Source organism: Brachyistius frenatus, unplaced genomic scaffold, assembly GCF_029030835.1.
Source record: "Brachyistius frenatus isolate BFR_SWC_R1_liver_20210118 unplaced genomic scaffold, ASM2903083v1 Contig_14, whole genome shotgun sequence".
NCBI classification, from domain to species: Eukaryota; Metazoa; Chordata; class Actinopteri; family Embiotocidae; genus Brachyistius; species Brachyistius frenatus.
Window position 1 is genome coordinate 3,274,308 of NW_027210613.1, and position 13,918 is coordinate 3,288,225.

Sequence of the window (13,918 nt, forward strand, 5' to 3'; positions counted from 1 at the left end):
GAAACGTTATCCTCACCTGTTGAGATTACCTGGTAGGCATGCATTTCTAAAAGCTAGTGAGGTGTTTTACGCACATTTATTCTTGCTGTATAAGCTGGAACCCATCTGTGTCATTGTTTGTGTTTAAGAAAATAAACCTTGGTAAAAAGGGATAAGTTTGACATTTGTTAATTTTTCTCTATTTTTTTCAAATCCTTGATTTCCTCCAAAGTTGTTTAACTGCCCTCTTGATGTAACATGGCTGTCACCCTGCAGGAGCAGTGTGGTGAGTTATCCAGAGAGCACTTGGAGCGGCTGTACGTCTTTGCTCTGATGTGGAGCGCTGGGGCCTTACTTGAACTGGACGACCGGAGGAAGATGGAGGTCTGGCTCCGAGTAAATGACAGTATCTGTCTAAACTTGCCAGACATTCCCCCTGACAGCGAGGACACCATGTTTGACTACCATGTCACAGCAGATGGTAATCATGCATATAAGAACAGATGTTATCACCTGTACATTAGATGCCAGAATATATCGAAGTCGTGCCTTGACAAGCAGACACATTATGCTTTATGTTGCTCTTTATCTTGGAAGTAGTGTACATTCGTCACATTGCAGTGAAATATTTCTCTCTTTGGAAAATGACTTTGAAGCATCACAGTCATGTTTTACGCTAATCACTACACCATGCTTTGTCTTTTTAATGTATGCACATTTTCCTCCAGGGCATTGGGTCCATTGGCGCACCAGAGTGGAGGAATATGTTTATCCTTCTGAATTCACCCCAGAGTACAGCTCCATCCTGGTCCCCAACGTGGACAATGTCAGAACAGACTTCTTAATTCAGACCATCGCCAAGCAAGGCAAGGTGAAGTAACCAACAAAAGTCGTTTAAATCTGTGTCTTGCCTTTGTATACACCATTGTATACTATATGTATGTTTATGCAGTCAGAAATGAAAGGTGACATTCAGAGCAAAGTGTTGCAGGTAATGAGTTTGTTTATGTTGTGTTGATATAATGCATGTTTTCATTGAAACGTTGACTCATGCTTTAAGTGACACGTGACCAAAAAGGAGCTGTAAACAGGAAGATTTACACATCTCTCTTCACAGCTTTTTTACAGCTTATTTTAAGGTTTTAGTCAGGTAACACCCATTTAATCTCTTTATTTAGTGTAGACACACATATGCACACCCTTCTAATCAATAACATGGCTGGACGCAGCATGGCTCTAATAAGAGTCCACATTAAGATGCAGTGCTCAATATTCTATTTAAAAGCCCATCAAACGTTCCACCCCATGGCATTCATTATAATGTTTTTGAGTGTATTTGTGTGTGTTTGTTGTGAATGATTCCTAATTTCACAAGAGCAGGATAGGGAACTCCAATTTGTGAACAGCTGAGGGTGAGCTTTCATGTTCTTCCATTTATTTTAGAAGCTCCGTTAATTCCATTTGCTGTCTGAATTTGATTTGCCAGGAAGCTTCTGGATATAGATTGCGAACAAAAATGTAATGACTTCATTATGTTAAGCTATGATAAAGGTCAGTGATATAAATAGCTCATATGGCTGGTACACAGACAAGCCATGCAGCTCGAGCAACATTATTTTTAATTGGCTCCACCTCTTTTGTCTGTTACCACAGGCTTTACCATTAGCAACCATTTGTGCAGTGATGACATGTAACAAACTGTGATCTAAGATTGAGGCTCTACACATTATAGACTCATTTATCAGCTCTTAGCTATCTTCCATGGTGAGATTTTACTGTAGTAAGTACAAGTACAAGCCTGTGTCACAGGGTGAGGTATTGATTTAACAAATCTGTCACAAGTAAAACAAAAAGCTAATAATAAGTGGTTGAACAATTTGTAGTGATTACCAATTAAACTATTAAGCTATTTGAGCATTTATCTTTTCAAACAAACAGTGTTAGGGCTGTTTAAAAAGAGTCTCTTTCTTATTCTATTTCTGTCCCTCTCATCTGCTTTCTTAATGTGTCTGTATTGACTTGTTAGGGCCTCTTGTCCTTTTCATGCCACAGCTTTGAAAAATAATAACTTTTAATTGATTGAAGATGCTCATTAAAACTTGTTTTTGTTCCTCATGGGAAATATTTATAAGGAGATAGTAAACATATCTTTGTTCAAACGTGTGTCACTATCTCAACAGAATCACTAATATCATACAGATTTTTGTCTTTAAAGGTGCTGTAACGCAAATTCCAAGATTTGTTTCTCAATACATTATATACGTGTGAAATGAGTTGCTGAAAGCATGTGCAAAGCTTTTAAACTTTGTCGCACTGAAATGTGGAGTTAGACCGTTAAACAGTTTCTAACCCGTCTTCAGCTCAGGTTTTTTTAGGCGGGGCTAAAACCTAACCTATCTACGTCACAACAACCTATCTACGTCAGATCACAGCCGGTTTATATAACCTTCTGCATGGCTCCTCCTCTCACACGGTGAAACGCTATAAAAGCCTGGAGCTATATACCCATTGTTAACTACCCATCCAAATTTGAATGAAAAAAAAAAACACTGACAAGTTTGTTAAATTAGGCTTTGAAATAGTGAGAAAATCATCAGTCTTCTCTGCTCTGAGACTGAGGGGGCATGTCCTGAAGGAGCTGAAGCTCCGCCCACTCGCTGGAAGGTGTTCAGTGTTCTGTATGACAGTCCTGTGGCTGCAGTTCTTTTCCCCACTAAGCGGTCCATCTGACATCCAACCTCTCGGTGACTTTATGCATGATGTCCCACTGGCACTCTGCCTCTCTGCTGGATGGAGCAGCCTGCTATACTTCTGTGGTGTGATGAACTTAAAACTAATTTTCATTTATACTTTACAGCATCTTTAATGATATTTAATTAGCCATTCTGGTGAAAATCCAGGTTTTAACCTTGTTAACGTGCATATGGTGTTTTGTATATTCTCCAAGACGTGTGAAATAAACCATCAGTGCCATGGCTGATGATTTCTGTTTTGGAACTGCAGTGACAGTCTGACAGTCTCTAAAACACAGATAGAGACAGCCAGGGTTTCATATGTTACATACCTAAGGAACCAATCCTATCAGCTGGCAAGGCGGGGCTTTTTGGGTGGGTGGACATAGAAGTGGGGCCTATTTCCATATTCATAGATCTGTGCATGCTGAATGAAGGGTTCAAGAGTTGCATCTAAAACATTTGAAAGGATTTTGGCTTTTGTTTTCATGGGAAATATTTATAAATATGTAATTTTGATGAACAGACATGAGTTTTTTTTAAAGTTTAATCAATGCCAAAAGAGAGACTTTAAGACTGATGAGAAATGTACATATTTTTGTTGTAGGCTGTTTTGCTAATTGGAGAGCAAGGAACAGCCAAGACTGTTGTCATCAAGGGCTACATATCAAAGTATGACCCCGAGACCCACATGGGCAAGAGCCTCAACTTCTCTTCTGCTACAACACCACTCATGTTCCAGGTAAAACCGGACCACCTGTTTCCTGTCACCTAATTTGTATGAAACAGCACAGTGTGTCATTCTTTGGATTTCCTGATAGGGGATGCTCTACAAACTGTATGTGTTAACTTGTCATAGATTATCAAGAATTTGTATAATATTGATGATTGATGAAGAATGTTCAAATTGGAGGAAGAAGCTATCACAATGGATTTCATGTCACTTGAAACATCCGCCTTTCTCCTATTTTTCTCCATTTTTGTTGTCTTGTATTGTATTGTGTTGTGTTTTTCTCTCAGAGGACAATAGAGAGCTATGTGGACAAGAGAATGGGGACCACTTATGGACCCCCTGCTGGGAAGAAAATGTCAGTTTTCATAGATGATGTCAACATGCCTGTCATCAATAAATGGGGGGACCAGGTTTGGGATCATTATAACATTTCTAGTGCTTTCTTTTTGTTCCAGTATCCACAAAAATTATTTAAAAAAAATATATGTTAGGTATTTTTTTCACATTTCAGTGACTTAATTACACAGTAAAAATAAATGATCTGATAAAACAGTAAGTCAGAATGCTGACAGGCATTACTAACCAATAAACCTCATCTTGATATAAGCTTACTTTTTGCTTTTCATCATAGGTGACAAATGAGATTGTCAGGCAGCTGATGGAGCAGAATGGGTTCTTCAATCTGGAGAAACCAGGAGAATTTACCAATATTGTGGATGTTCAGTTCCTGGCAGCTATGATTCATCCAGGAGGAGGCCGTAATGACATACCACAGAGACTGAAAAGGCAGTTCTCCATCTTTAACTGTACTCTGCCCTCCAACACTTCCATAGACAAGATATTTGGTGGGTAAAACGGTGTCGGAATCATTATTGATGTATAGATATTATATCAAAACCTTAAATTGTAAATTTTTGTGTATTGATAATTATTTTATGTCCAAATTACAAAAATACTGCTGAAAGGAGAAAAGTACGCGAATAATGAAATGTATATTTTCATAGCAATTTAAGTCATTTATTGTACTTTATGTTTGTTTTGTGTTTTTTTTTTTACAGTGATGACATATTGTTTCCTATACTTCTGATAAAAGTTCAAATTAATCAAATCATTGACCTTATTACACAGGTGTGATCGGTGAGGGCCACTTCTGTGCACGTCGTGGCTTCATTGAGGAGATTCAGAGTACCGTACGTCGCCTGGTGTCTCTGACCCGCCGCCTCTGGCAGTTGACAAAAATCAAGATGCTTCCAACTCCTGCAAAGTTCCACTACATCTTCAACTTGAGGGATCTGTCCAGGGTCTGGCAAGGCATGCTCAGCACCAGTGCTGAGGTGGTCAACTCTGCCCAGGTGAGAAGATTTCACCATTGTGTCTAGAAGGACGATGCAAGTTTTTTTTTTTTTTATTTTACATCCAGTTTTTTTTTAAAAGGACATGTAATTAAGAAACATGGATTCCTGCTGGGGAAACAAGATTTTTTTGGTCACCTATACAGGGTTTTCACAGACACGAATGTTAAATGACAAAGAATTCCAAAAGGGGAAATGGCAGCAGTGAAAAAAGATAATTCGATAATTCAGCTGAAAATGACTCCACATTAAATAAACCTACATAAATCTTAAACCATGTCTCGCACTATAAATGCAAAACAAAAGTCTTGTATAACTACACACTTGAAATACGCCAGCCTAAGTTTCACAGTAACTGAATTACCCAGGTGTTTTAACCTGATTTCTATCAGTAATCTGGTTGTATGCATGCAAATAGAGCACAGACAGACGGAGAGTAAAGTGGAATGAAGGAGGTGTGGTGGAGAGTGCTGTGTAACAGATTAGACAAGCACAGAGAGCCTGACAGAATGATCAAGACCCATACTTTCGTGGCAATGCTACTGTATGACTGCATAATCTATCATGACATAATATATTTACAATGTTGGAGAGAGAGACAAATGTTTGTTGGTCGGAAAAATAAGAACAGAAAAAGAATCAGCATCTGAAAATTGGCTTGTAGCATCGCTGAATAATTGAAGACAATGAAATATGTCTTCCACTTCAGGCTGCGTAGAATCAAGTCAAAAATGCATAATATCCCTGCTGAGGCTGCTACACAATTCAGAAGACTTAAGACTACGCAAGACAAGAGTGGAATCAATCAACTCAACCAGAATACAGGAGTGGAGAATATAAATTCATATAACTTTCTTAGGAATGTCACTATAAGTAAATAATCCAGTGTTTGCTTTTCTTTGCTCTTGAGAATCATTTTTGTGTGCAATTATTCCATTATGGAGCAAAACAGGTCTCTTTGTATTATGATATGCAGTAGAGCAGAATTAGCAACACTTGCCTGCTCCGCTGTCTCGAATAAAACAAAAACATGAATTTCCAGGTGCTGCTGGCGATGTGGAAACATGAGTGCAAACGTGTGATATCTGATCGCTTTACTATGCCCGATGACGTGGAGTGGTTCGAGCAGGCTCTGGCAAATCTGGTGGAAGAGGAGCTTGGCGAGATGCACAGGAGTATAGTGGACAACGGAGTGGACAGATACTTTGTTGACTTCTTACGAGACGCCCCTGAGGCTATAGGTACCCGTGAATCAAAAAGACATGGGAGGGGAAGATTTCCTCAGTGTTGTGGTTCTCTCTTTGATGTGAAATATGATCACTTTAATGGAAAAATGTTCTGTCCTCACAGGGGAAGAGCCGGAAGATTCAGACTTTGATTTACCCAAAGTCTATGAGCCTATTGAATCATTTGAAAGTTTAAAGGACCGTCTGAACATGTTCCTGAGCCATTACAATGAGAGCATCAGGGGTACAGGCATGGACATGGTTTTCTTTCAGGATGCCATGATGCATCTGATCAAGGTACGCTACAGAGGTTTTTATTTCTTTTATGTGGCCACACTAGTGTGATGAAAGAAATGGCAAGATTAGCAAGAATAGATCTAACAAGCGTTTTACTTCACAGCACAGAGCATAAAAAGGGGAAGTATATATTTTTGAAATTAGGAAAAGGAAAGCATGCATTCATAAAAATGAATAGATCGATAAATTAATAAACGTCGCACACTCATCCAAATTGAAACTGATGCAAACTCAAGACAAAGCCTCGAGATATTATTAGCTTATCAAGATGTTATGGTTCCACACTCAACAGACAAAGGCCTTTGAGTCATGCTTCCCACCATCCGACAAATGATATGGTCCTTTTGTTTACTAAATGATCGAGCTTTTTGAATATCAAAGTGCTCAGAAATGCACTTTAAGTCTGAAAATATTCTGACACTTTTGTTTTATATCATGTAACTTGCGGTACTTTTAGATTCTTGTTGTTTTCTCTCCTTTTGGCACACATAACTTGTCAAGAATATGTGTTTAATTTTATGTTCGGTTATGTGCGTGTAGGTGTCGAGGATAATCCGGACTGCTGGAGGTAATGCCCTGTTGGTGGGAGTTGGAGGTTCTGGCAAACAGAGCCTGACCAGACTGGCCTCATTCATAGCTGGATACAAGATCTTCCAGATCACTCTCACACGGTAATGCTCTCATAGAGCAGACAAATATGGACACACACACACACACACACACACACACACACACACACACACACACACACACACACACACACACACACACACACACACACACACACACACACACACACACACACACACACACACACACACCATGTTTTTGCTCTGGACCCCTCGGGATCTACATTTTTTTGTCCCCACAGTGACACTTGTCCTGTAACATGCAATACCCATCCATTTATTATTGCAATTATATTGCTGGTTTAAGAGCCAGCTAGCAAACTGTTTTACTTTTTTTTTTTTATATATTAAAATAACCTTTTTTTCAGTTAGGTGTAGTGAGGAGACAAAGAAACTGTTAGTCTGGTCTCTTTGCAAATACTTAATCACCATAGAAAAAAAAAAGAAGTCCACGTTGTAAATATGTAATAAAAAAAACCTGCATATTCTCTTTTTACAGAATATGAATATCATGTCTCAGTTCTATAATTTGGGAACAAATCATTATTTATCTTTCAGGAACAGCAGTCAGCATTAATTAATTGCTGGGGACAGGATTTGTTGAATCAGATTAATATTTATTGTAGAATATCTTGGCATTTTCTGCCCAATCTTTTCTGTGAAATAATATCATTGTTTCCTGGGAGACTATTTTCATGGTAGTGGATTCATCAGAATAAGAAAAACTCTCCATCTCTTTAACATGTTCATTTTTCTCTGCGTTGTCTGCTTCATTGTTCTGTGTCTGACCTCTCTCTCCCTCTCCCAACCTGTCAAATCTTCTCCTCCCTCAGTCCACATGTGCATTTGCCACCATCATATTTTTTATTGGCTTTTGCCCAAGCAGATTTTTGTGTTTGCTAGTAATATGAATGAGCCTCATGTTTCTCCTCTTGGCTTCTCTGAAGAAAACATGCTGCTTTCCCTCTTCTCTCTAACACACAAACACACACAGGGAGTTGACTTTTACAAGCACATCCAGTACAGTTAAGTCTCCCCCCCCCCCCCCCCATGTAGACACGGTTTGTTTGTCATTCACACTGGATAGAGGATTCTGTTACATTGACCTTCTACATCTCATGCCTTCAGATTCCAGCTGGGTTGTGGGCATATTGTAGGAGGGGTCTCGCAACTTCTCAGGCCCTGTTTAAGAGGGACTCTATCCAGGATATCTGTTGTACAGCTAGCTGAGCATCACCCCTTAAATTTGTAAGATTTTATAAGTTGTCCATGGTGAGACTCTGTGACACAGAGCTTTGGGAGACTTTCATAACCCCGTTTCTAAGAGGAGTGAGATGTGACACCACACAGGCTCAAAGGTGAGAAGAGGAGCGTTTGTTTTGAATAACGAGTGATGCTGCGTTTCGTCTGACACAGACGTCGTAGCTGCGAGCCACTCAGGGCTGGTGTAATGCTGTAAGTTCTTATGAGAATACGCTACGGTGCATTTACCAAAGTGAGACATCTTACTGATGCTCATAATAGAACCAAGGTAATGCAAATAACCAATAGTTTTACATGCAATTCATTTCATCAGTTAATTTTTCACATTCACTCTCACTTATTTATCATCTCCCCATTAATAATATATTCAATTCACACAAACACAAAACAGATAGACGCACAAGCTAGGTCATGATTTTAATCAGCTATAAAGTCAAAAATGGATCAGTTTGTTCACACTTTTTTGTGTACCACTTCCACCAATAAATGCACCGGCAGCTTGAACATTTAATGAAACTATTTCACTGTTTTTATTATATTACACCATTTTATTTAGCAGAGAAAGTCCGTGTGCATATATATTTAATACATTTTGTTGTTTTTCAGCTCATACAACACAGCCAATCTGATGGATGACCTGAAGGGTTTGTACAGAACAGCTGGCCAGAATGGAAAAGGCATCAGCTTCATCTTCACTGACAATGAAATCAAAGATGAGTCCTTCCTGGAGTACATGAACAACGTCCTGTCGTCTGGAGAGGTCAGGAGCACACACATGGAGAAGAAGACCACAAAACATTCATACACAAATCCATGTTTGTTGTTATATGATCATATATTTAATGTGAAGTTAAATGTAGAAAAGGTTTGCGCCCTCCGAGTGCCCCCTTTGTTTATATATATCATACATAATATACTTTGCTTGTTAGTACAATTTGCGTGAAAATAGTGAATGGGAAACATCTTCTGTCTAAACATATTCACGTTGAGGCAAAAAATATGGATTAACTATTCACTCATGTATATTTGACTGATTTATGTATTACATTTGAATGAATGCGCACATGTGGGTTTTTATGGCAGTTTTAATGATCAACAGTTTAGTGTGAGGAAAACCTACCCTGGATATGCAAAGTTGTGGCCTGCACTGACTCAGATACTCATATTAGACATGATCTAGTTTGTGTTGCACAAAATGGATTCACACACTGCATTCACCCTGGGATGAAATAAACATTCCATGACTGTAACACCATGGCAGTGACGGCACAGACAGAAGAGAAAACCATGTATCTGGGATATGAGCAGAACAGTTTATATCAGTTCAATCAAATTAAATAGCAAATTCCATTTCCCTTGTCAATACGATTCCACTATTATTTTCTTGTAGATTTCAATATGAAATTAATCTGCAATGGACAGAAGAGTCAGCTACAGCTCGGTCCCCTCTGTAATGCAGCACTCAGAAAGGCTTGTTTACTGCATTTCTCTGTAACAGAAGGCAGCTTCAAGGTCAAGTGCCGCTGTTAGCACATTTCCCTGCTGCAGTCCCAGAGTCATCCACTGTACTGGACACAGCGGCTGTGATGAGAGAAAAAAAAAAAAGCATTTCCAAAGCAATTTTCTCTGCTCTCTCTTTTTATTTTGCAGTTTGCATTTTTCTTCTACTCGTACACATTTTCTTCCTCTCTTCTTCTATACTTGCTCTTCCAATCTGTTCTGTCTTCCCATTCCCACTCATCCTCTTCCTCTCATTGGTTGTTCTGTATTTCCTCCTGTTCTTGCTCATTTGCCCCTCATTACCTTCATCCTCTTCTATTGGTACTCCTTTGTACTACTATTTTGTCCTCTGCATTGTCCAATCTAATTCCATTTCCAGACCATTTCTCTGTCCTCATCCTTTCTGGCTGAATTTTGGTCACTTTTGCATTTTGCCAGTGCCCTCACCTCTAGAGGTAGCATGAGGCGGTGTCTACAACCCACAGAAGTTGCTCAGGTAGTGCAGCTCATCCAGGACCCTGACTGCCATTAGATACCGGGATGAGATCCTCAGACCCATTGGAAGACCATATGCTGGTCCACAGAAGTTGGATCAGCCTGTGATCTGATTTTTCCACTTTTATTTTGAGTATGATTCTGAATCCAGACCTCCATGGGATAATGATTTTGATTTCCATTGATCATTCTCATGTTATTTTGTTCTCAACACATTCCACTATGTAATGAATAAAGATTTTCAACTGGAATATTTCATTCATTGAGATCTAGGATGTGTTGTTTAAGTGTTCCCTTCTGATCATAATGATACTCAGCATGACGTGTGTAAAAAACATTCAGGCTTCCATTTTTATATATAAAACAAAGCCGTCAAACATAAAAATCAGAATTGGTATTTTCAAACAGCATGTTAACAACCCTTTTTCCTCCGTTTTTTTCTTTACCTCCCACCTGTTTTCCCTTATTTTTCCACCTCTGTTTACTTTTTATTAACTTATTTTCTCATCTTTTCTTCCTCTGTCCTGCTCTTTTTCCTCCACCTCTTCCTCTTTTTTTTTTTTTTTAATGTTTTTTGTGTTCCCCTGCTTTCTGCCTCATCGTGATGGCATTGCTATCCTCGTCTTTTTCCCCAGCTTCTCTTTCACCCTTCCTCTACCTCCCTGGCTAGATAATAATTTAAGCAGCAGCTGCTTTGCCAGGGGAGGGAAATTGAAGTGAGGACCAGGGAAGAGTGTTATGTGTGTTTGGCCGTTGTTGGTGTGCAGGTGAGAGGTTTCTGTGTCGTGTTTGTATATGTTGGTGAGAGAGTTTTGTGTTGCTGTAGTGTTGGGATGGCTGTGTGTTAGAGAAACAGTGACAGAGGTGACAGAGATTAGAAACAAAAAGGAAGAGTGAGTTGTTGGTGTGATGTTGTTGTTTATGTGAGAGTAAAGCGGCAGATGGTTTGAGACACGGTGCTGGTAACCACAACACCACATGTTCCCATGCTCTCGCTCCCTCCTCTTTCAGTTGCATGCTCTCTGTCTCTGCAACGAGGGATTTAGTGATCTGACACAAAACAATGTGAAAGAATGCAGTACAGTACCACCAAATCAATTCAGAGTTTCTTCAGCACACAGATAAAATATGAAGAAATCCATGAAATAATGTGTTTGAAGGGAACGAGTTTACCAAATATATATATATATATATATTATTTTTTTTTTACCTCTAAACCTGACCTAATGTTAAATGTAAAAAAATTTCAGTATACATACAAATATTATATGATATTATTGTGATATCAGTGACTTAATAGGAGTGTGTTTCTCTCTGCAGGTGTCCAACTTGTTCGCTCGTGATGAGATTGATGAGATCCTGAGCGATCTCATCCCTATCATGAAGCGGGAGTTTCCCAGACGACCACCGACCAATGAAAACCTGTACGACTACTTTATGTCACGCGTCCGCCATAATCTCCACGTCGTTCTGTGCTTTTCACCTGTCGGGGAAAAGTTCCGCAACCGGGCGCTGAAGTTCCCAGCGCTGATATCTGGTTGCACCATGGACTGGTTCAGCCGCTGGCCTAAAGACGCTCTTGTTGCAGGTACACCAATAAAGGAATTTTTTGTTGGATATTGCTGTACTCTTAGAGTGGCTGCTGTTATTTAAGTGCTATTAAACCATGGCTATAGAATAAATATTCAGATAATATTATAACACTCAGTTATCACTCAGTCACTTTGCTAAGAATGTCTTCCGAGTGTTTCCTAATTACTGAAAGTCAGATCAAAATTAAGAATTCTCAAATTGTGTTTGTTGCCATAAATCCCAGCAGCATGACTACAGTTGTTCATTTTTACAATAGTATAGGGGTTCTGTCAGCTTATTGCTTGATTGTAATTGAAAATTATAAAAATGTAAAAGGTCTTCAGTTTTTCAGCTATTCTTAAACTGTATAATCGGTTTTGTCCTGAAAAACAGTATCTGTTCAACATGTGTTTTTTGTCAGGGAATTGTGAAAATATCAATACTTCCAATCATGCCCTGCTCTCGCCTTCTGTTTCTGAATGTCCGTTCTCTACTTTGTTGACTCAGTCAGTCATATGGCTCAGATGTTATAGCAATAGATGTACCAAGGCCAATAATCCATAATGTGTCATGCAGTTGCAGTTATTCCTGCTTGAAAAACAATTTGACTTTTTGACAATGTGAGTGTATGAAGCAGGAAGTTAGCTTAGATATATTTATGTTTAAAGTTTGGTTGCTGTAACAAGTTTCCTCTCTGCTCGCCTGTTAACTCTGTTCCTTGTCATTCCTTTTGTCCTTCAGTTTCAGAGCACTTCCTGTCTGTCTATGACATGGAGTGCTCACCTCAGGTCAAAAGTGAGGTGGTTCAGTGCATGGGCTCCTTCCAGGACGGTGTGGCAGAGAAGTGTGTGGACTACTTCCAGAGGTACTGCACAGTACTTTATTCAACCAACTGTTGAATACTATGTATGTATGTACGTATGTGCATATATACTGATGGGCTGATAGACTTAGTCTTAAAGTCTAAAAGTACAAGTAAAGTTGTTACTGCCTTAGTATGTCACCAGTTGCAAGGTTTGAAATGAAATGAACTGAATCGGTGAATATAATTTGATATACTGCAGTTATCATGCCGTTTTTCAGGAAATAAATGCCAATTTACCTTTTAATTATTATATTGTCTATTATTGTCTATTATTATATATATAATTATATTGTCAATTTTCTATTAATCTATCCATGTGCCTATCTTTCTGTCTGTTTAAATGTATGTACGTATTACTTATGAAACACTGAGTACTAGTGGTTCTGAAAGGTATTAAAGATTCTGCTGAATTAGGTTACAGGTTAAATGTTATAATATTGCATGATTCTCCTACTTTAAAATATGTCATGAAATGAATCTAATCAAATTTAATTTATATCTAGATACCGACGCTCTACGCACATCACACCCAAATCCTACCTGTCCTTCATTCAGGGCTACAAATCCATCTATAAGGAGAAGAGGTCTGAAGTACAGACTCTTGCCAACAGGTAAACAGACTTAAATAATTAAGTTCAATATTTGTTAAAATGGTAACATTGAGCACTTTGTAGAATTTAGGGCGATTGTTATTCCATCTTAGCCGGAAGTTTTCCATTTCCCTTTCATTGGTGATGTGTTTTTAGGAAAGCTGTGAAAAGCCAGCAACTAAAGTGGGTTGGGAATCAGGGATAGTTATCAACTCACTAATGGCACCAAGTGTACAGATGATTAAGGTGCAGACTAATGAAATAATGATTGTCAAATTGATCTGATTGGTCTGTCCAGAACAGATCAGTCATGAGTCATGTTTTGAGAGTGCAGGATAAACTACACCTTTCAACGACATACCAGATCTGAGGAAAAACACAACATTACTGTGCTCCTTTATCACACATGTTGGATTATCAGATACTCCCCAAGCCTCGCCAAGATTCCTTGGCAGCTGTTGAAGTGATATCATGAAATTGATATTCTGGCCATATTTTACCATAAACCTACAAAGGATGAAAAGCCTTTGCAATAATCTAAAAGTATTTTCACCTCTTGGTGCACAGCAAACCAAAGATTCTGCATTGTAGACCTGCTGACGTATCCCAGATAGTCTATTTTATATAGTAGTAGCAGGGTGCAATTATGCTATAAGAACATATTGTTTGGCTGACTGTGTTAAAT

The 13,918-nt window shown here is 38.8% G+C and overlaps 1 protein-coding gene across 1 annotated transcript in view; it reads left to right on the forward strand.

Moving 5' to 3' along the window:
- Positions 1-13,918, forward strand: part of dnah5 (dynein, axonemal, heavy chain 5) — an 87,258-nt gene that overhangs the window by 38,851 nt on the left and 34,489 nt on the right. Inside the window, exons 51-63 of the mRNA XM_069693189.1 lie at positions 256-460; positions 708-850; positions 3,319-3,453; positions 3,732-3,854; positions 4,076-4,289; positions 4,573-4,796; positions 5,839-6,037; positions 6,147-6,319; positions 6,860-6,990; positions 8,818-8,971; positions 11,527-11,794; positions 12,520-12,643; positions 13,147-13,254. Coding sequence (XP_069549290.1) covers positions 256-460; positions 708-850; positions 3,319-3,453; positions 3,732-3,854; positions 4,076-4,289; positions 4,573-4,796; positions 5,839-6,037; positions 6,147-6,319; positions 6,860-6,990; positions 8,818-8,971; positions 11,527-11,794; positions 12,520-12,643; positions 13,147-13,254 — 2,201 coding nt within the window. The remainder of the gene's footprint in view (positions 1-255; positions 461-707; positions 851-3,318; positions 3,454-3,731; positions 3,855-4,075; positions 4,290-4,572; positions 4,797-5,838; positions 6,038-6,146; positions 6,320-6,859; positions 6,991-8,817; positions 8,972-11,526; positions 11,795-12,519; positions 12,644-13,146; positions 13,255-13,918) is intronic.